Source organism: Pinus tabuliformis, chromosome X (genome assembly GCF_031772625.1).
Source record: "Pinus tabuliformis cultivar Carrire ecotype Pingquan chromosome X, CPIR1, whole genome shotgun sequence".
In the NCBI taxonomy this organism is placed as follows: domain Eukaryota; kingdom Viridiplantae; phylum Streptophyta; class Pinopsida; order Pinales; family Pinaceae; genus Pinus; species Pinus tabuliformis.
In genome coordinates this window covers 952,301,773-952,325,842 of record NC_142308.1, presented here as the reverse complement: position 1 = coordinate 952,325,842, position 24,070 = coordinate 952,301,773, and the positions used below count along the sequence as shown (strand labels likewise).

General features: G+C 41.5%; 2 protein-coding genes across 2 annotated transcripts in view; one reads left to right on the top strand and one right to left on the bottom strand.

Annotated features, from left to right (window-relative positions):
- The window catches only part of LOC149142848 (uncharacterized), a 146,094-nt gene that overhangs the window by 118,329 nt on the left and 3,695 nt on the right, over nt 1-24,070 (bottom strand). The window lies entirely within an intron of this gene.
- On the top strand, nt 4,520-6,271 carry LOC149142849 (uncharacterized). The gene is made up of 2 exons (XM_089449313.1): nt 4,520-5,922; nt 6,047-6,271. Exon 1 carries the CDS (start codon nt 4,631-4,633, stop codon nt 5,675-5,677), a length of 1,047 nt encoding a protein of 348 aa, XP_089305439.1. The 5' UTR covers nt 4,520-4,630; the 3' UTR covers nt 5,678-5,922; nt 6,047-6,271.

Below are 24,070 nucleotides of genomic sequence, written 5' to 3'. Positions count from 1 at the left end.
AAGAGGATGGTGTTAGATGGGGTCCAAGATCATATCGTTCCACACATTGCAGAAAAGGAGACAACATAGGACATGTGTGATACCATTGTAAAACTATACCAGGACCCATCACAAAATCATAAAATGATTCTCAAGGAGAAGTTGAGGACCACAAAGATGTTGAAGGGTGAAGGCGTGACTCCCTATCTCACCAAAATTCAGAATGTCTGTGATGAGCTTGTAGTTGTAGGTGAGAATCCTGATGACAAAGAACTTGTGCGGGTCGCTATAAATGGATTTTCCAAAGAATGGAGGACCTTTGTTCAGGGGATCACTGGACGAGATCAGCTACTAGATTGGGAACGCCTATGGAGTGACTTCACACAAGAGGAGCTAAGGCTCAGTCTTGTCGAAGGTAATATCAGCAACAACAACAGAGGACCAAAGGCTGAGAAGGAGGAAGAGGAGAATGTAGCCCTTGCGAGTAAAGGGAAAGCGAAGAAGGGTCCCACTTAGGGACAAAGCTCAAAGGGAAGTGAGAAGAAGAAGAAGGACCTGTCGAAGGTCAAATGCTTCGAATGTGGTGAGTTTGGTCACTACGTCACCCAATGTCCCAAGAGAAAGAAGGACAAGAAGGGGCAGCAACAGACAACAGCTTCGGCAAAGATAGATGACTTGACCTCCAGGTTGGAGGAGTTTGCATTGATAGAAGCTATGCCTCCAAACGGAGGAGGAGCATAAGGCGTTAAAGTTGCAGATCCAAGCAGGGTCCAAGGAGGCACAACTATGGACAGGTGTTTCCTTATGGATCATTACCTTTGCTACACGGGCCCACCGTGTTTAGTAGCAGTAGGATTAGTGTTAGCAAGGCACAGTCAGACGTTGAGAGACAGTGCAAAGCTAGTTGTAGTCAAATACTAAAGGGGTGCAGAGACAGTTGGGTGCAGTCAAATACTCAATAGACAGAGCAAAGCTAGTTGCAATCAGAGACTCAAGGAACAATTGCAGAAGCCAGTTGCAGGGACAGTAGATCAGTTCTTAGTTGGAGCAGTTGCAGAAGCAGCAACAGCATGAGATCAAATGCAACGCAAAAAGTGTTGGCAATAGTGCAAGGAGGCACAATGAAGTGTCAACAACATTGCAGATGCAAAGTAGTTTAGCTACAGGATCAACATATGAATTAGAGTATGCACAGTAGCTTAGTGGACAGTGATAGGTTTTTACAGATGTCAGACACCAGTAGCGTGGTCCAGCAATAAAGGGGAAATGTGTTAAAATTGGCAACTAGGGCCAAACTCCATGTTGGTTATCTTATTAATGGCAGCTGATATTTCTCTTGGATCCCTCTCATCAAGAGGTGTAGGATTGATCTAAAGATCATCCGATTCCGATAAGTATTCATAATGATATGAATTTATTTGTGTTATGGGATAATTCATCAAGGTCGGCCAGCAACCAAATAAACCCCACTTGTGCTCAACATTTAGTATAAATAGAGGTGCCTTGAAAGTCATTTGTACACACATCCTCTTGGTGATCTCTTCCTCTTCACTTGTCTTTGGGTTTTGGTGGGAGGAGAGATCTAAAGCGGATACGCTTCCCTAGAGGATGCCTTAGATCCTAATGCTATCATGGAGGAGATTTTAACGCAGTAAAGGAAGCCTACATAATGCAGCAAGGAGAGATCTAATTGTTGGTCTAAAAGAGAAGCCCTACGCTGCCCTATACACAGCCCTATGGAGAAGCCCTAATGCTGCCCTATGGAGAAGCCCTAACATAACCTATGAAGAGGTATACGCAGTCAAGAAGGGCAGCAATGTAAGCCCTCAACGCAGCCTAGAAAAGGGTCTCTACCCTAAATGGATGCCCTAGAACCTTAACGCAGTCTATGGATTGCCCTAACCGCAACAAGAGAGGGAGGCTCTAAGACAGCGTGGAGGAGGCTTGAGTTCCTCAATGGAGGCCGAGTTAATCGCTGGAGCAGTAGCTTGTTTTTGGGACAGCAATGATATAGTGCTGCAATATTCAAGGGGCAACTGCAAGATGATGGGACAGCAATGATATAATGCTGCAATGATCAAAGGGACAGCTGCAAGATGGTGGGACAGCAATGATATAGTGTTGAAATATTCAAGGGATGGCTGCAAAATGATGGGACAGCAATGATATAGTGTTGCAATATTCAAGGGACAGCTGCAAGATGATGGGACAGCAATGATATAATGCTGCAATGATCAAAGGGACAGCTGCAAGATGATGGGACAGCAATGATATAGTGTTGCAATAATCAAAGGGACAACTGCAAGATGATGGGACAGCAATGATATAATGTTGCAATGATCAAAGGGACAGCTGCAAGATGATGGGACAGCAATGATATAATGCTGCAATGATCAAAGGGACAGTTGTAAGATGTTGGGACAACCATATGATGAGACAAAACAATAATGGGACAGCAGTATGGTACTTGGTGCAGCAAGTACACGAAGCAAGCAATAGTACAGCAAGCATGCAAGGTACAACAAGCAAGCACATAGGACAGTATGGCAACATGGTGCAGCAATGGCACATGATGCAGTACAGTGATGGGTACAGTCATGATTGATGAAGCATGATGAGATGCAGCATAGTGATGATGGGTGCAGCATGGTGCAGCACGGTGAGGTGCAGCATGATGACGAGATGCAGCACAATGATAGGTGAAAGAGTCACCTTGAAGAATCAGTTGAAGCAGCATGTATTCAACTGATCTCATGTATCATCTTCTTAGAGATGATCTATGCTCTTATCTAGATAAGTCAAAGTGTTGACTTATGTTGTAAATGTACTATCTATCCCTCTCTCCCTCTTCTAAACTATTGAAGATCATATAAGAAGAATTGACAAAGGGTTTCCCCACATTGGGGTTTGTCCCTAGCTAGCGCCACATCTTGTGTCCTCTTGTCTTGGCTTGTCTTCTGCAATTTATATTTGTGTTCTATCTGCAGTTTACTTTAATGTTGATGTGATTGCTAATCTGGGAAAGATATTGAGCTAACTGTGAAAATTGAAATAAATCGCTCTAGCATAGAACATACCTGAACTTAACAAGATGTTTATGAAATATTCTGCAAAGAAAGTCGTCCAGGTGGTGCAAGTTAGCCAGTGTAGTTGAGCGAATTGCCACGAAGGGTTTGGATCAGTTACCGATGGTCGGAAATACATTTCGAAAGGCAGAGTGAATTTTTCCAATGGCAGGAGGAGGCTAGTCGGCCTAGTTTGAAGCAATTTCATAGGTCGTACGAACCAGTGTTGCACACATCGCGATAAAATCGCGATTAAATCGTAAAATCGCGATTTTTTAAAATCGCCGATTCAAAGCGCGATTTTTATCGAAAAAATCGCCTCTTTTTTTTATAGCGATTTTTATCGAAAAAATCGCGATTTTTTCGATAAAATCGCGATTTTTACGCTTAAAATCGCGAGGGCGCGCGGCAGCGGGGTTTTATATGGAAAAAACGAATTTTTTTTTATTCATTCAGCAGTCCGCCGCGGAGGAGAAGGAGAAGAAGTGAGGGAGAGGGTTGCCGTCGGTTGTGGGAGCGAATCGAAGCGATTTTAGGAGGAATCCAAGCCAAGATCGCCAATTTGTCCATAAACCAGGTATGTAGATTAATTTTTTTTTGTTTTGGTTCTATAAAAACTTTGTTTTTCATTGTTTTTAAAGAATTTTTGGAAATTTTTCATTGATTTGGGATGGGTTATTTGTTATGACTATGAGAACCAATTTTTGATTTTTATTTTCTCATTTTCTTTAAACATTGTTTATTTTTTTTTATTTTTCATTGTTTTTTGGCATTTGGTTGTGTAACTTGGGTTTAGAAATTGGGATTTTGGAAATAATTAGCTTGTAATTTTGCAAATGCTAAATTGTAATTTGTATTTACTATTATCATTTATGTAATCCTAAATTCCTATTTCCTAATCCTTATTTTTCCATAGGTTTGCAAATTCAAAATTCAAAAACAAACATGCCAAGGAAATTGGATCCTTTCTGGGAATATGGTGACCCTAAAACTCCGAATGATAGACAAAACTTGTATTGCAAGTTGTGTGGAAAGGAAATATTCGGGGGGGTGTACAGGTTGAAGTTCCACCTTGCACAAATCCCTGGACGTGATGTGGGGCCCTGTCTAAAGACAAATGCTGAAATTATCCAAAAAGCCATGAGAGCATTGGGAGAATTAGAGCACACTAGAGACGCCAAAGAAGAACTCAAAAGGCAACTAAAAAGGTCAGTTGAAGGAAGTGGGCCAAGTGGCACAGGTTCTACTGCAGCGTCAGTCAATCCGGTAGCTGCATCATCATATTTTGTTCCTCGAACCACACCTGGTTCACAACCAACTATTGGTTCAATGCTAAAAAGAACTGAAAAAGAAAAAGCTGACAAGTTGATGACAAAATTTCTCCTCTGGAGTGATATTCCTTTCAGCATTATAAGGAATAATCCATTTTTCCAACCTACTCTTGATGCTGTTGCCAGTGTTGGCCCGGGTACAAACTCCCTTCTCTTCATGATTTCAGAGGCCGGCTTCTTCAAGATGAAAAGCGTGACTGCACCCAAAGATTGGAGGATTTTAGGGCATCATGGGCACAAACAGGATGCACTGTTATGTCAGATGGTTGGACTGACCAAAAGGGGAGAACCCTTATAAACTTCTTGGTTAGTTGTCCCTTGGGGACTATGTTTATCAAATCTGTTGATGCAACTCATCAAATGAAAGATGCAAAAACTTTATGTGATTTGCTGGATGTGTTTATTTTGGAGGTGGGTGCAGAAAATGTTGTCCAAGTCATAACGGACAATGCTGCAAATTATGTTGCTGCTGGTAGAATGCTTATGGACAGGCATCCTACTTTATTTTGGACACCTTGTGCTGCCCATTGTATTGATTTGATGTTAGAGGACATTGGGAAAATTCCCTTTGTCAAAGAGGTTGTTGACTCATCAAAAAGCATCACAAAATTTATTTACAATCACACATCTGTGCTTAGCTTGATGAGAAAATGCACCAACAACAAAGAGTTGGTGCGCCCCGCCATTACACGGTTTGCGACGAGTTTCATATCTCTTCAATCCCTCTTGAATTCTATGTGGGATTTGAAGAGAATGTTTCTTTCAGAGGAGTGGCGTGCTTCGTCAATGAGCCGCAAACCAGAAGGAGAGGCCGTCTGCAGACTAGTTTCATACCAGGAGGACTTCTGGGTGGGAGTGCAGGAGGTGTGCGCTGTTACAGAACCTTTGGTAAAGGTTCTTCGGTTGGTTGATGGTGAGAAGCCCGCAATGGGCTATTTGTATGAAGCCATGGATAGGGCCAAAGAAGCCATTCGGTCCTACTATGATGACAAGGGAGATGATGGGTTCCAGAGACAACTCCTTCTATGGAACGTCATTGATGAGCGATGGAACAACACACTCCATCGTCCCATTCATGCTGCTGGCCTTTTCCTGAACCCTGCATTTTCTTATGCATGTGGGTTTAATTTTGATGTTGAGGTCGTGGAAGGATTATTAACCTGTGTCCAGAAGATGGTGAGAACTTCAGAAGAACGTATGGAGGTCTCTAGACAAATTGAGCAATATAAGTTGTCAGCTGGCACATTTGGCTTTGAGATGGCTGTCATTGATAGGACGGTTAAAATGCCAGGTATTTTTTAGTTTGTAGTATGTACTTTGTAACTTTGTTTCAAATTTCATTGTTTCTTCAAATTCCATTTTTTTCTTATGTTTATTTAAAATTTTCTTTGTAATTTTGTTGTAGACGCATGGTGGAAGATGTATGGTGGCAGAGTACCCCTTTTGCAAAATCTTGCCGTGCGGATCCTCAGCCAAACATGCAGCTCCTCGGGATGTGAGCGCAATTGGAGTGTATTTGAAAAAATACACAACAAGAAGCGCAATAGGTTAACACTTAAACATTTAAAATATTGCAAATTTCCAAATAAATTTTTGAATTCATTAAAGTTTTAAACAATATTTTTTTTATAATATTAATTATTAATTTATTATTTCATGAACTTTGTACAGGTTGGAGTCCCATAGACTTAATGACATGGTCTATGTCTACTACAATCTTCGATTGTGGGTGAAACAACTAGAGAAGACACCTGATACGGAAGCCATCTCATTGGATGGGATTGACACCACTGCTGAATGGAGGGTTGAGACCGAGAGGCCTCTCATGGATCCCACTGAGGATTGGTTAGTGCAGGATGAGGGGGAGGAGGAGGGGGAGGAGGAGCAGGAGCAGGAGCAGGAGCAGGAGCAGGAGGAGGAGGAGTTGGAGGAGCAGGAGGAGAAGGTGACACCGCCTACCCGGGCTACCCGGGCTACCACTACCACCAGTAGAGGACGTGGTCTCCGTCCACCTCAGCCTCCTGTAGCTGCTACTACTAGTTCTTCAGCTTCTAGAGCACGTCAGACTCCACTGCCATTTCCACCACCACAGGCACCAGCTTCTACATCTAGAGGGAAAGAGAAAGTTGTGCCATTTTCTCGCAAGAGGGGCAGAGGAAATCAATAGGATTAGACTTTCATTTTATTGTATATGACATTATGACATGATGAGATACATTATCATATTTTTTGTTGATATTTTGAGGCTGAGTTGGACTTGGGACTCAGGACTTACTATTTAGGACATGATTCAATGTTATGTGTGATTTTAGCGCTAGAAATGATATTGAACATCTTATATATTAGTTTTTTTATCATATTTATGTGTCAATGTATTTATTTTATGTTGTAGATGGTTTAGATATTAAAAAAATTGAAAAAAATTGAAAAAAAAATGAATATTTTTGTGCCAAACGATTTTTTCCCGCTTTTTTCCGATTTTTTCCCGATTTTAACGATTTTTTCCGCTTTTTTCCCGGCGCCGATTAAATCCCGATCGCGATGTGTGCAACATTGGTACGAACTACACAAGCCAGCAGTGCGAGCAGGCCAAAGGGAGGTCGAGTTTGTTTGCAGAGGGGGAATTTTCTCCTAATTATTTTGGTGAGATTATTTGTTGGAGGATTGCCAGTTGAGCATCTAGATATTGTACTCAAATTTTTACTACTGCATAATAATAATATAAACACTCATCTGCTGCACCGTTTTTCCCTTCATGGTTTTTCCAGGGAGTTTTAGTCCAAAAATATTGGTGTCTATTTTATTGTGTGTGCATCTATTTCTCAGTTCCTGATTTTTTTTCCACAATGTATTTTTATGGTGAATATTGCAATTGTGAATTATTCATTAATTTCCGTAAACAATTAAACTACTAACAGATAGGAGAATGATATCCAGTAATTGCAATCAAGGAATTTTCACACTTACTAGATCTTCAATCATATTGTACCTTCTTGTTGCTACTTCTCCAAACTACACGCAGGAATCTTTTGCAATTTGATACCACTTGATGAAAACAAAATTGGGGGTCTATTGTTTTCAAGTTTTCCTACAGTCTTGATCCTGGACCTGTGGGTTATGTCACCACTATGCTCTTCTACTGCACACTATGTCCCGTGCATGCATGCAACATCAATTCGTCATGCTTGGCTCACACAGTCATTACATGCAGCATTAATTTATCAAACAAATTCAATGCATCTATCCATCAAGCCATGAATGCATCTATGCATCAAGCCATCAATGCATCAAATCACCATGCACACAAACAGAATTACATAAACCAGGCAAAAAAAATAATTTAATCATTATACTATGACATGGTGCCTCGACGGGCCTATTCATCATTCAATGGTCGCCCTTCATACACACAGGTTTACAATTTATATTAGTAAATTACAATATCATGAATTACTTCAAGATCCACTATCTTCTCCACAAAGCCCTCAACAAATTCCTAATATTTCTCACGGATCTAATTCTTCACACTTTTAATCCTTTACAAAATAGATCTTACCCTTCCTTTTGACAGTTGCACCTTTAGGAACTCGTTCTTGTTGATTTTCTTGGAGGTGGGTTGATGCTCCTGCATCAATTGAGGAGCCTTGCTTTGTCTGACTGAATATCTCGAACTACCAACATACCCTTGGGCCTCTCTCAATGTTTGCTCTAACCACTTGGCCTTCTTCCTCCCTGTGCCTAGAGTATGAGGTTGGGTGTGAGGAATCCCCTATTCCTCATTCTGATCTATCTTCTCGGCTTGCTCACTCTGCTCACCAACTTGCCTGAATGTAGTCTGAGGAGTCTGCGTTGACTCAACCTTTGGTGCCTACTCCTCCTAAACCTATAATTGTAGAAGAACTCATGTTGCCATACTTCTAAAGAGCCCTCTCTTCTTCAAATTTCACATCCCTACGCACTACTATCTTCTTGAGAGCAGAAATGTAAACACAATAAGCTTTTGAAGTCTCGTTGTGCCCTACAAGTATACCTTTCTCTACAGTAGGTTCCTACTTGGTCATTTTCTCCTTGGGAACATGGCAATAAAAAAAGCACCCAAATATGCAAACGTGTCCCAAATTTGGCTTCTTCCCTGTAAACGCCTCCTCTAGTGTCAATATACCCAACACTTTGTGTAGGCTTATGTTCTGCAAATATATTGGCAGCGGTGCAAGCCTCTACCCATAGAAACCATGGCAGATCCTGGTCATGGAGCATGGCCATAGCCGCTCCAACAATAGCCCTATTCTTCCGCTCTACAACCCCATTCTATTGAGGGTTGTATGGAACTGTCAGCTCCTTGATGCCTTCCTATGCACAGAAGTCCTTGAAGGCATTAGATGTGTACTCACCTCCATTGTTTAACCTCAACATCTTGATCTTTCTCCCTGTCTGATTCTCGACTAGAGCCTTGAACTCCTTGAATTTGTTGAAGACCTCGTCCTTATTTTTCATGAAATAGATCCAAGTCTTCCTAAAGAAGTCACCAATGAAGGTCACATAATACTAGTACTTGTTGCATACATTTTGTCAAAGTTCCAAGGAAGCTGAGTGCCAAATTTTTTCAACAAGATCGAGTCATCTATTAGTCGTCTACATGTCATTGTAAATCCATTCTGCAAGTTATGTAATGTAAATGATCCTAATAAGCCCTTGAGTATATGTAACAACCTAAGTAAGCCTATAATTTTGATGACGAACTTCATCCTAGGAGGTTTTTTAACCTCGTTGATTACCTGTGTTTCTAGACACTACTAATCAGAAGAGTTTTTTCCCTCGAGCTTAAACCCCAAAAGCTAGGGTGAAATTTATTGTCAAAATCTTAGGTGAGTCCTAGTGTTCTTAATCGAGTCTGATATAAAAACGATTTTGAAATAATTTAAGCTAGCTGGCTTAATTATTTTATTACAAATCATTTGGTCTACTAGATCATGTTGTGTCGTTGAATTGGATATGTGTCCTGAGGGTCTAAGCCAAATGTGTATTCCCCCTTTGAGGGTTGTAAATGTAAACATCTTATGTAAATGAAGGTGGAAAAAATATTAAATCCCCTCATGTGTAAATTAATTAATTTTTCTGTCAAAAAAATTAAATAAATCCTAAGCCAGAAATTAATTAATTAGAGTCAAATTAAATTGTCTTAGGAAAATTAATTCTCCAAGTGAAAAAATTCGTGGGTCTTAAAAGAAATAATTTTTTAAGTTCTTCCACCAAGGGAATATTGTATATTTCAAGAAACTTTGGACCCTTGGACCTTGGTGGTCAAGTCAAAGTCAAATTTTTTTTAGGAAATTAGCTCAAAAATAATTAATTTTGAGCTAATAAAAATGGAGTTAAATGAGAAATTCTAAAATTCTTCAAAAAAAAAATTTAAACGGCTAAGATTAAAAGATCTTCAAGAATTTGTCAACGGCCAAGATTATTTTGACAAGGATCAAAGAAACTGTTAGTGTCGGTCTTTCCAGCCTTCCTCCAGTGATCAAATATGCTCTTACAAAGTGGTCTCAGAGTGTCAAGATCAAATTTTGTCATTTCAGTGAGTCTTCAAGCAAAATTTGGTCACTAGGCATTAGGTCTAGGGTTTACTTTCACTCCTTCTAAAGTTGTCCAAATGCCAATCTATGTCACTATTCAGCTGAGTCTATCATCATTCATAGGTTTGTCATTATCATGTCAATGTCTAATGAGTCATTTTACATCTTGTTCATGCTTCAGTTGCGCCTAGGTAAGGTCATTTCCCTCTCCTAGGGTTTTGAAAGCTAATTTCTCTTGGACGGCCAAATCATTAGCAAAACTTGTATCCAGATGTTCATACACCTTCCCCTATCCTTCATGTACCTTATTAAACACTTCCCATCCCTTAGATCCGCCAAATTCCTCATTTTTGCACAAACCCTAGTTTCTAGCTACAACCTGGCAATTTTCTAGGTTTGGCCTGTGTTTTGCCCTTTTGGACCCCTTCCCCTCGCTCAATCTCTGAGATTCCACTTTCCCCTGCTTCCTAACATCCCTTCCCACTCCCAAAAATTTCCCCAAGAATTTAGAAGCCTCTTATCCCCTTCATTTCGCTTCATTTCGACAAAATCCCTTGTTCCACACATCGGGATAAGTTTCACTCAAAAGATGTTTCAGAGCAATCAAAGATGAATTTGGGAAAACTGAGAGAGGTTTTTGTCCATAACATGCCAAAGAAGAAAAACCTCCTTCACTTTTTGCACAAGTGTCATGGTTTTAGAGAAATGTCAAAATTACAATCGCCAGATCCAAGGAGGTTGGCCAAGGCACTAAAACGACGGAAAAGGCCCGATCCACTCCAAATTTTGGCCAAAGCCTCTTTGACTGAGCATGGTACTTTATTGGGGACTCCCAGCCCAAATTTCAAGAAATTTGGAGAAAATTTTGTCAATTGTGAATTTTTTGTGCCAAACACAGGTTTTCTTCACCAACAGGTCGCGCGCCGCGCGCGACCTATTCGATGGGCAACTCCATTTCGGGAAAACTCAACATTTTTGGATTTGTCATGCAAAGATACACCTGCTCAGCAATTACCAAGAGATTTCATCAAGTTTTGAGCCTCCAGAAGGTCAAAAAACATGCAAAAAATGACTTGCTGCCACCTTTTTGACACACAGGAAGCAGTCTTGGGAGATTGCAATTTTGGAGGGGCAAATGGCCACCAAATTCAGAAATTCCACTTGGGTTGGAAAGTAGACATCCAGAACTTTCCAACAAGCCCACTTTTGCTTCATTTGGACACCTGGAAGTGCTTCAAAAGCAGCTCCAAAGGCGCGCGACCTGTTCAGGATCAGGGCGCGACCTGTTGGGAAAGTTTGCCAATTTTTCATCTACAGCTCAGGAATTCGCCCAGCGTTGACCAGTTTTGACTTGTGATGGGATTTTTCACCCTCTTTGATGTAATTAATGTATTTTCATGTTGACATGACACTTATTTACCTATTCTAGAAGATTCATTCATGAAATAGCAAACATTTAATGAATGAATTGGTTTCCTAGCTTATAGAGGCAAGTTGTTTTGACTGCCTAGATTTTAGTGCTCAGTTTAGAATTGGTTGAAACAGCTCCTAGAAGGATGAGCTCGACCCCTAGAGGCAAGGAAAGGTGTTAACTTGCCTATATTATGTATTTTCTTAGTCATTTTCAGAGGTTGGAGAGGTTGGACTCTTGAGGGAGAAAGCTTCTATTGTATTACTCATTGTATCTCTGCAATTTTGGCAAAGGAAGAAAGACCAGGGTTTTGTAGTCCTTTTTGGGATTCCTGTGGTTACATGTATTGATGGTGTGTTTCTCTTTGTACTTGTAAGTTTGTTATGTGATTCATCTTCTTACTTTTCCTTCTGCAAATCAGGCAAATGAAGTGTTAAAGTAGAATTCATGATTGTCATGCTCTGCTTTTAAGTTTGCTTAATATTTATGTTTTCATCTGTCTAAAGAGAACCCTTGAAGGTTTCTTGCTCTCTTTAGCTCCTCACCAGTCATTCCTATCCATTCACTTAATTCAAAGGCATCAGTACAGTCTCCTACCTTGCCCCAAAGAACCCCCTGCAAAGACTGTGTCCAATCCCCGCACCCAAAATTGCCTTTCCCCAACTTTCCACCAAAACCCTAAAAATCCCAAATCAAACCTTTTATCAGTTTACTAGCCTAAAATCAGTGTTTCCTTATTGGTTATCTCTGCCTCGTTGAAGATCTTTGCCGAGATAGACCGGAGAGAGCCCTCTCCTGCCCCGTAGGGCTAGCTACGAGGCTAAGTGGTTTGATGTTGCCTTGAAGTTTACCTTTTTCAGCCTGAGGTGAAATTTCAAGCGCTAACAGAAACTAGCCGTTATTTTTCCACTTAGAGGATAAATCTATAAATTAGAGTCATTTGAGTCTCTAACATCTTGATCTCTGGCTAGAAAATTGTTGTTGAAGCATCTTTGTAACTATTGTCCTGCTGGGAACTATTTTTTTCTATCATAATAAAGACTTTGGGGTGAAATTCAAGATGTTCTCGCTTATTGATTTGTGTTATGTGCTGAATACGGGCATCTCTATGTTGTGTTGAATATTGGTAAAATCTGTTTTTTCATTAAATGGAGATAAAAGCATACTATTGATAGCTTTGGGCTAATCTTATGATCTAATAGATTATTTTTGAGATAAATATATAGTGTTTGCAGGTACTTCAGTCCTTGGCCTCCAAGTTCGCAAACTTGGGCAGGAATCATTGTTGCTTGGATCCCAAATATTTGTATGGTGGATTAAATCTTCGCTAAGGCTATAGTGTACATTGGGGTTTATAATGTGTTTTTAGCCATTAATCAAAAAAAAAGCCATAAAAATATATTTCTCAAGATTTAATTCTTTTTTAACCCTTGTATATGTGTAAATTTTGTAGATAATTTGTAAATTAATTATGTAAATTATTTTCTCTAATTGAGGTTCTAGGGTTTCAGTGATTTTGTATATATTTGGGGTTTTGAGTCTTGTAATTTTATTTGTGCAGGTTAAATCTAAAGAATTTCGAGGGTTTCAAGAGATTCAATCCTTGGAATATTTTCGTGGAATTTCTAGTGGTGGATCTAGGCCTAGGAAGGCAAGATCCACTATTTTCTCTTCTCCAAAATCAGCATTCAAGCCCAAGAGAGATTTTTCTGTGGGATTTGTGGGCAAATTTCAAAATCTGAAGCAAAAAGCAAAATCTGGCAAGCGTTTTAGGATTTTTCAGCCCTATTGGCTTAATGTGGCTCCCTCTTCCGTCCAGCTCCCTCAGCCTTCCGCTGGCCCTGTTCCAGGCCTGTTGTGGCCCTAACAATCCTCTCCGCTGCCCTTACCTTCCTCTGCTGCTTTACGGCAGCCTCCTTAACCTTCCTTCTTCTTCCCCGCCTTATCTTTATCCCTCCGTTCCCTGCTTTCTTCCCTGCGGCTCCCTTCATTCTTCCCTCAGCTCCTCACGACAGCCCCTCCTTCCCTTTGCTGCCTGTTGGAGTCTCCTTCTCGGCCCCTTCTCCCTTTCGCTCTCCCTCTTCCCTTTGTGTCTGCCCTTCTCCCCTCACGGCAGCCTTGCTTGTTCTCTGCTGCCCCACAGCAGCCCTCTCCCTAGCCCTCCTATCCTCTCCACTGGGCTTTTCCTCCATCTATAGACTCTCTTTCCCCTCTGCTGCCTCACGGCAGTCCTCCAAACCCTTGACGTGGCCATCTATCACCCTACTGTGAGCCTGAATATCCCTTTTTCCATCTGCTGTGGGTCTCCTCGACTTATCACTACCTTTTGAGGCCTCTTTTCTCCCATTCATGGCCTTCCAAGGCCTCCATCCTTCTGTCTCTGCCCTATTATGCCTCTCTTCAGTTATTGACAAGATAGCCTAACCACTGGAAGAAATTTGGCAAAAGGCCCAAAGCACTCATTGGTTTGCTCCTCGAACCCACTGTCTCACATTTGCAGCATCTGAGTATTACATAGCAGTTGTAAGGGGTCTGATCATAATGTAGTAAAGCCATCATTTATGAGCTCATCTAGCATTTTGCTTCCTTGATACAAGATTTGCATTTTATCATTGATGAAGTGATTGGTTTGAGCTGTTGTCTAGCCTCTGACTGACTGCCATCATTTATATTTCCCCTATTAAATTTATTAACATTAGTCACTGTTCAAGAATGTCACAATCTTTCTGAAGGCATCTTGAAAATCTGACAGTAGATTGAAACATATTCTAAAAAATTTCTGCCATTGGGACATAGGAATACCTCTCTGCTGTCATAAATTTAATAACTGTCACATTTTTTTAAAGCCATTTTGAGGTCTGAAATTACTAAACAGTGGCATCTTAAAAGATATTGGATTCATGCTTCTACATTAACCTTGCATTTGGTACTTAACACCATCGCACTCTTGCATGAGCTTGTCTTGTTGGGTTTCTTATCGTTTGGCATCTCATCAATTTAGAGGACTGTTATGGTCATTTTCTTCTGCTGCCTCTTGCAACTCATTAATTACATCCTTGCATCCATAAGTGCTCACTGTTTGCATTTACATGAGGTACTTAAATTTAGCATTAATTTATTTACTGCTGTCCCAGAAATAATCATTCAAAGTCATTAAAACTCAAGTGGCACACAAAAGGTTCATTATTGTTGTTCTATTTTGATATCATTTGTCATGGTTATATTGGACTAAGTTCCTATTGGTTTGACATCCTAACACGTGTTGCAAGTGACCCAAAGCTTCATGTTCTGCATTGAGAACACTATCTAAAAGCATTTAGCACCTTGGGTGTTTCTTGTGTCCAAGTATACATTGGCGTTAATCACATATTGCTAAATAACCTCTATTTCGCTAGCATCTTGTCACTTTGGGATCTAGCTTGCTACTTGTGTTTAAAAGCAATATCATTATCTACCTTGAGCAATTTCATCAAATTGACATTGTTGGGAGACAGCTAGAACGGAGTGGGCGGGGATCAGAGTGACAGCCCCCATCCTGAGCATTGTCGTGATGCTTGTACAATCCGGGCGACAACATGTTGTTCAGCACACGAGGTTCCCAAGGGGAAATCTCAACTCCTTCGGTGGACTTCGAGTACCACCCTAGAGAAGCCTTTGCTTTATCGTGGAGTTGTTCCAAGGAGGATTCTTCAGGGAGATTCGAGTTATTCAGGAGCAGTTTGGGCGCAGAAAAGGACCACGCACTCTCGTGGGAGGTAAGCTATAGATCAGAGTTGGTTCTTGGAATTTAGGGGCACACTCTCTTGGGGTTTAGCAGCGTTTTTGCAAGGAATTGACTGACGGATTGAGTGGCCATTCCTCAGGCCAAATTTATCTTCCCTGGGCATGCGTAGAGGTGATTGGACCAAGGCCTGCATATTCATTTGTAGAGATTGTTCGTTAAGGAGGTTTCGCCATGAGTTTGGGGCTGAGTTTTGCCGAAGGTCATAAGGAGATTTGTTGGGGCGGTTTCTCAGCATTTTGGGGGGCATTGGCAACAGCATTTCTAGGTTGTATGAATTACCTAGTTGGAGGAGTACACTATAATTGGGGGTAATTTCCGAGGTTGGAACCGAGCCCAACACTTTCTAGGTTTTTATGGGTTTGTTGAGGAGAGGCCAAGATTAATTTAGCAGAATTTTCTAAGCACTCCTAAGGGTAGAATTCCTAGCTGCATTCAGCAGTCAGCAGCAGAAATTGTTAGAGGGCACAATTTATTCTAGGATCATTTCCACCACTTGGGTTCGCGAGATATTTCTAGGTTTGTTGAGCTGGTGGAGTAGTGCTTGTGGTTAATTTCTCAGAATTTTTGGAGCAGTTCGGAGGGCTAAATCAGAGCTCCTTTCCAGCGACAGCAACAATTTTCTGGGTGGATGCAAATTTAGTAGTAGAGTCATTTCCAACATTTGGGTACCATCATATTCACCTGGGATATTGCCTTGCTTGTTGTAGCAAGCCCAGGTTCTTTTGTTCCAACTCATTGTACTCCCTCTGGTTAATATAATAAAAAGGCTCAACATTTTGGGTGTTATTTCTGGTGTAATTTGGTATTTTTGCATGTGCACAATTTTTACTGCATGTTTATGATTTCACTATTGTTATCACTTAATATTTTCATTAGGAATATTACACTCTCCCTCTTCCTAGGAGAACCCTCACGCCACAAACCTCGCTTTGTACTTCTTGATGTTGCCATCTGCTACATGCTTGATCTTATAGATCCACTTGGAAGTCTGTTAAAATTGGAAACAAGGGCCAAACTCCATGTGGGTCACTTTATTTATGGCTGCTGATATTTTTCCTAGATTCCTCTCATCGAGAGGTGTAGGATTGATCTAAAGATCATCTGATTCCGACAAGTATTTATGGAGATATGAATTTATTTCTAATTACTTGACAAATTGTCAAGGTCAGCCAGCAGATAAGTGTGTGGCACACATGCCCAACATTTCATATAAATAGAAGAGAGGTTGAGTCATTTTCAACTCATCTCATCACTCATCTTCTCTCTCTCCTACACATTAGATGAGCCTCTCTCTCTCTCACGTGTGGCTGAAAAAGGAAGACGTTGATTTCAAACTAGGGTTGCGTTGACCAAGTTTGACCAAGGCTGCAAGAAGGTACTTTGACCAGTGTTGCCCAACGTGGACTCCTCTTTGACTGTGGATTAGGTGTGGTTGCTTCTCCTTGGCAGGCCGCAAATTTTGGCATGCAAACCGAGGTGATCTGACCTCAGGTTTGACCAACATTGACTATCAAAAGGTTGACCGCAGATCTATCCAGCGTTGATTGAAGTTTGACTGTAATTTCGAACTGTTTTGGGTTGACTCTTCTTGCTGTTGGAAGCCGAGTTGACTAGGATATTGACCAAGCTTATTGGAGGTCAAATCTGACTTGTTTGACCAGCTTTGACTTTGTTGGTTAGGGTTTTGTTGTCGCTGTTATAAAATATCAGAATTCTACATTGTACTATTTCTCTCTGCTGAACTCTTGCAAATAAAAAAAGATTTGATCAAAGGGTTCCCCACATTGGGGTTTGTCCCTGGCTAGCCGCCACATCTTGTGTCTCTTGTCTTGGCTTGTTTTCTGTTGATCATTTAATGTTCTATCTGCATTTTACTTTATGTTGTGATTGCTAATCAGTGGCTAATAAAAGTAAAAGAAGTAAACTGCTCTAAGCATAGAACATACCATAATTTAACATGGTATCGGAGCTGAGGTGAAGACAAAGCCCAAGCAAGAGCAAGAGCAATCACCGAAGGCTGTTAAAGCTATCTTAAAGAAGTCATGGGGTCCTCAGCACACTTCCCTGCTGAAGACAAACTCTGTGAGAAGTCTGACTATCACGGATGGAAGATGTCTCTCAATCTAACATTAGAAGAGCAGGAAGTGTTGGACCATGTGAGAGGCAAGATTGTTGAGCCTCCATCAAATGCATCTGTTGCTGCTAGGAACAAATGGACCAAGGGAGAAGTCAAAGCAAGGAAGATCATCCGGGACTCTATTAACAAGCGCCTGATGACCTATGTTTCCGAGCTGACCACCTCCAAGGAAATCTACGATAGACTAGTGAGTTTATTTAAAGTTAATGATGCAAATCAAGTTTTGTTCCTTAGAAATAAGGTTAAGGAAATTAAGAAGGAAAAGATGAGAGTATGCAAGCATATTTCTTAAGGATCACCGAGATCAAGAACGATCTCCAATCTATTGGGGAAGTAATTCCTGACAGGGAAATGACACTCACAACTCTTGGAGGATTGCCACCTGAATGGTATATATTCAGGACTACTCTTCTCAACAATAACGTAATTCCTGGATTTGAAGAATTGATGGCCAGATGCATTCAAGAAGAAACAAAGATGGAAGAACAAGAAATGCGCATACTTAAAGGTCATCCCTTTGCCTTTTCTTCTCATGCTAAAAGAAGAAACAATTCTGGGGCTAAATTCAAAGGAAAGGTTGGACCAAAGGGTGGAAGAAAAGGACGATGTTACAATTGCAATAAAACGAGCTACTATGCGAGGGAGTGCCCTGATAAAAGGGACTCACACCGGGACGATCATCAAAATCACTCTCAAGGAAATCAAAGGAATGGCAGGTCAAATGGCAGAGGTAAAAGAAATGTCGGAAATCAAGGAAGAGGACAACCCAGAAGGCAAGAAACTCCAGGTATGAATCTAACGTTCTTAACAATGAGCAAGATGAATATTATCTACCAGCGGCCCTCTCTACTATTGCTCCCCGGGACTCGTTGGGAAATTGGCTTATTGATAGTGGTGCCTCAAGTTACTTCACCGGTTACAAAGAAGCTCTCTCTAATCTGGTAGAGAAGGAGACCAACCTGGAAATTGTTCTTGGGGACAATTCAAAATATCCCGTGAAAGGCATAGGGAATGTCACTCTTCAATTGAATCAAGGGAATACAATTCATTTACAAGATGTATTATATGTTCCTGATCTCAAAAAGAACCTGGTGTCCATTTCGGCAATGGAAGACAAAGGCTACAAGGTGGCCTTCAGCAATGGCAAGGTATGTGTATGGAAAAAGAACTTTAAAGATGCTTTCACTCTTGGGTTTCGAGTTGATTCATTATATCAGGTCGGAGGAAATCCGCTAAGTGTCATGTCTTATGCCACATCTCTTCAATTCGAACTATGGCATCGGAGGTTTTCTCACCTTCATTATAAAGCTCTACCCGATGCAAGAAAAATAGTGACCAGGATGCCCGAGTTCAGATCAGAGCAAGAAGGTGTATGTCCAAGGTGTGCCGAAGGAAGCTCAAAAAGGGACCATTCCCCTAAAGCCAAAGCAAGACCTCCGATATATTGTAGTTGGTTCATTCAGACATATCCGGTATGATGCCTGTGAACTCCCTAGGAGGATATTTATGTTACCTCACTTTTACAGATGATTATTCTCGAAAGACTTGGATATACTTCTTGAAAAAGAAGGATGAAGTGTTCTCCTGGTTTTGGCACTTCAAAGCCTTGATTGAGAATCAGACCGAAAAGAAGATCAAGATCTTAAGGATTGATAATGGGACTGAATATGAATCCAATGAGTTTCATGACTTTTGCAAAGAGGCTGGCATTAAGAGGGAGACTAGTACACCATATACTCCTGAGCAGAATGGTGTGGCGGAAAGGAAGAACAGTACGATTGTGGAAGTTGTTCGTGCTATGCTCCATGATCAAAGACTTCCAAAGTTTCTATGGGCCGAAGCTGTAAATACCGCCGTATATGTACAAAACCGATGCCCTCATCAACCATTGGGTTCCAAGACTCCCAAAGAGATGTTCACTAGTAAGAAACCTGACGTATCTTATTTTAGAATTTTTGGGAGCCTTGTTTATTTTCATGTGCCGAAGTAGAAAAAAAATAAATTGGGTGCATCTGGAAAGAAAGGAATCTTCATGGGCTAAAGCGAAAATACTAAGGGCTATAGAATCTATGTGGCTAGTCAAAGGGAAGTCGAAATTAGCCATGATGTCACCTTTGACGAAGATATGGCTCTTGGCAAAATTGACAATCTTCCTACTCTAAGAGGATCTAAAGAAGCTAACACCAGGGAACAGAAGGAAAAGGAAGATGAGACGATGCCCGATGTGGAAGAACCTATGGATCCTATTGATCCTCCTCCGCAAGAACCTTCCTCTTCTAGGAAGAGGCCTTCATGGCTTAGGGGGACACTTGATGATGCTGAAGGACACATTACATCCAGAGGAACCTTCCGTGAAAGTAAGAAGTCGAACAGGTATCAGGGATACCTGACCATCATGAGCACGATCATCCAAAATGAGCCTTCATCATTCACAAAAGTTGTCAAGCATGAGTATGGAAGGATGCTATGACTGAGGAATATGAGTCCATCATGAAAAACGATGTTTGGGATGTGGTCCCCAGACCCCAGGACAAAGCAATTGTTACTTCGAAATGGCTTTACAAGATAAAGCATGCAGTTGATGGAAGTGCGAAAAAGTATAAGGCTCGTTTTATCACTTGTGGCTTCTCTCAGAAGGAAGGCATAGACTATGACGAGATATTTGCACTTGTTGCTCAATATACCACCATCCGCTCGATCATAGCCCTTGCTGCTTCGCAAGGATGGAACCTACATCAGATGGATGTCAAGACTGTGTTCTTGCATGGTTCGATCAAAGAGGAAGTCTATGTGGAGCAACCCGAAGGATTTGAGATTCATGATCGAGAATCTCATGTGTGTAGGTTGAAGAAGGCCCTCTATGGGCTAAAGCAAGCACCCCGAGCATGGTATGAAAGGATCGATAGCTACTTGATGAAGCTGGGATTCACTAGGAGTGAAGCCACCCTAACCTTTACTTTAAGGTTGAAGATGACAATCCTCTCATACTAGTGTTGTACGTTGACGACCTCTTTCTAACAGGGGCAGACCCTCTCATTCACAAATGTAAGAGGGAGTTGGCTTCTGAGTTTGAGATGAAGGACCTAGGACTGATGCACTATTTCCTAGGACTAGAAGTCTAGCAGAAGCTAGGGGAGATTTTCCTATCTCAAGGAAAATATGTGGTGAAGATATTGGAGAGATTCGGCATGGTGGACTGCAAGCCCGTAACTACCCCGATGGAGCTTGACTTCAAGAAGTTAAGTGGTAGTGCTACCGGACCTGTTTTACGAAATGCTACCGAGTATCGTCAACTCGTCGGAGCATTGATGTTCTTGGTGAACTCCCGTCCGGATATATGCTTTGCAATCAACACATTGAGTCAACATATGGTTGAGCCTCACCACTCACATTGGATTGGTGCCAAGAATTTGTTGAGATATCTTCGTGGCACGATCACTCATGGGTTGAGATACACTGTCGGAGATGTGAGACTACTTGGATATACCGATGTTGACTGGGCAGGTAGTGTGGTGGACCGAAAGAGCACTTCAGGGTGTTGTTTCTCTTTGGGATCTGCCTCGATATCCTGGATGAGCAAGAAGCAAAAGTCGGTGGCTTTGAACACTGCCGAGGCAGAGTACATTGCTACTAGTATGGCCTCTTGTGAGGCAGTCTGGTTCCGAAAGCTCTTCAGGGAGCTGTTTGGATTTACATTGGATACCACCACGATCCTGTGTGACAACCAGAGCGGGATTCGTTTATCAGAGAATCCCGTATTCCATGATCGCTCCAAGCATATCAATATCAGGTACCATTATATTCGAGATATGGTGCAGCAGGGAGCAATAAGGTTCCAACATATCGATACAGATGAACAAGTCGCCGACATTTTCATAAAGCCCCTGGGAAAGGTCAAATTCTTGACTTTCCGAGAACGACTTGGTGTCGTTCAGAGACACTGTTATGAGGGTCGAGTATGATGCATTGAGCTCTGGGAGCTCCAGGGGGCGCGGGGTACTTCTTGGAGCGACATGTGACCACAGGGCGACTCACCATCCCCTGGTGGTGCACTATGCACAGGGTGAAAGGTTCAACCTTCCCTTGTGACACCCCGTGGCGACTGTGGAACAGGATGATTAGTTCTCTGTGGGCCAGGATGATTAGTTCTTTGTGGCAACTGTGGAACAAGATGATTAGTTCTCCTGTGGGCCAGGATGATTAGTTCTCCGTGGCGACTGTGGGACAGGATGATTAGTTCTGTTGTCCAGGCATCCTACCCATGCAGTCTGGGACTCATGGGAAGTACCTCTCATCCGATCAATGAGCAGGGAAATGAGATTAGGGACCATTGTAGTACTATCGATGGACGCATCGTTGTATCTATCGTACTCCCTATGCTAGGATAACCTCCATTGATCTAGGATCAATGATACTGATCTGGGATCAGTGAAAGTGTTATGACACACTCTGAGACTGACTTCGGGTCAGTGAAGGATAGTATGGTACATCCTCGATCATTTCTTCTTCTTCATAGTTCGAGCAGAGCAAAGCAGGACCAGTTGTGCAGGGCAGTGCATTTGATGGCTGGGATAGTAGCGACGGTCAGACGGATTGCAGATGGAGTTCTCCCTAGTTGAGAGGGAGTGTTAAAATTTGCAACTAGGGCCAAACTCCATGTGGGTCACCTTATTTATGGTTGCTGATATTTTTCCTAGATTCCTCTTGTCGAGAGGTGTAGGATTGATCTAAAGATCATCCGATTCCGACAAGTATTTATGGAGATATGAATTTATTTCTAATTACTTGACAAATTGTCAAGGTCGGACAGCAACTAAGTGTGTGGCACACATGCCCAGCATTTCATATAAATAGAAGAGAGGTTGAGCCATTTGCAACTCATCTCATCACTCATCTTCTCTCTCTCCTACACATTAGATGAGGCCCTCTCTCTCACACGTGTGGCTGAAAAAGGAAGACGTTGATTTCATAGTAGGGCTGCATTGACCAAGTTTGACCAAGGCTGCAGGAAGGTACTTTGACCAGTGTTGACCAGCGTGGACTCCTCTTTGACTGCGGATTAGGTGTGGCTGCTTCTCCTTGGCAAGCCGCAAATTTTGGCACGCAAATCGAGGTGATCCGACCTCAGGTTTGACCAGTGTTGATTGTCAAAAGGTTGACCGCAAACCTGTCCAGCATTGACTGAAGTTTGCCTGTAATTTCGGACTGTTTTGGGTTGACTCTTCTTGCTGTTGGAAGCCAATTGACTGGGATATTGACCAAGCCTATTAGAGGTCAAATCTGACTTGTTTGGCCAGCTTTGACTTTGTTGGTTAGAGTTTTGTTGCTGCTGTTATAAAATATCATAATTTTGCATTGTACTATTTCTCTCTGCTGAACTATTGAAGATAAAAGAAGATTTGATCAAAGGGTTCCCCGCATTGGGGTTTGTCCCCGGCTAGCCGCCACATCTTATGTCTCTTGTCTTGGCTTGTTTTCTGTCGATCATTTAATGTTCTATCTGCATTTTACTTTATGTTGTGATTGCTAATCAGTGGCTAATAAAAGTAAAATAAGTAAACTGCTCTAAGCATAGAACATACCATAATTTAACAAAGTCACTACTGACTTCCCCTTTGGTCTGGGAACTATCTCCCACATATCATTCTTCATGATGGATTGATACTCCTCCATCATGGCATCCATCCAAACATGTTGGCCTGCTTCCTCCTCATAACTGGAAGGCTCAATAACAATGATGTGCCTCATCAATGCCATATAACTCGAGAAACTTTGTGGTCATATGCTCTCCTTGAAAGTATCACGAGGAGTTGCATGCCTCTCTGCATTCTGCAAAGTGTCACGAAGCCATGTCGATCTCTTCTTGGTCACCACAACATTCTCTAGGCAGCTTGTTGGCTCTACTGAGTCACTGACTCCTCCTGATAGTATGAAGGATGAACAATTAGAATAGAGGGATTTGCATCCTTCAGAGCCTCCTACTCCTCACTATCAATCTCCATATGAGACTCTCTAGACCTCCTGAACGCTACCTCCTCATCAAAAGTAACATCCCAACTAACTTCAATTTGATGTTGTCCTGGAATGTAGATCTTTTAGGCCTTTGAAGTCTCATTGTCATGTACCAATGCCTAGGATGGATGTCCTAACAATCTGTAAAGCCCTCCCTCTTGAACACCAATCACTCCTATTGAGTCTATGCTCGAGCCCTTAGGCCATACAAGAACCTGACCATCCACAAATGCAACTCTGTAACCTTTATCCTCCAATGTTGAAATAGAGAGCAAGTTCTTCTTCAATCCTAGTACAAACAATACATCTCTCATGTGTAGAGAATCTTCAGACTCCAGCTAAAACAATACTATCCCAGCTACTCTCACTACATACTTGGCATTATCTCCAAGTTCCACCTACACTGATGAATCTCCCTCTGTCAAATTTGTGAGAGAATCTCATGAATCTGTCATGTGTCTAGAAGCACCACTGTCCACCAACCAAATATCACTATTGTCAGTAATAGTACCTGTAAGAGCGGAGACAAAGAAATATTCCTTCTGAAGATCATCTACAATCTCATCAAGTTTAGATTCCTTTGTCTTCTTTTGTGGTAGATGATGATCATCATCATCAACATTAGTTGTCGATGCATGTTGCTTTCCCTTCCTTTTCTTCTGACGCTGAGAGGCATAGTGACCAAATGTATGACATTTGAAGAACTTGATCTTCAAAAGATCCTTCTTCTTTTGTTCTTGAATTGGAGTTGATCTTCCACCCGTATCTTCTTATGAAA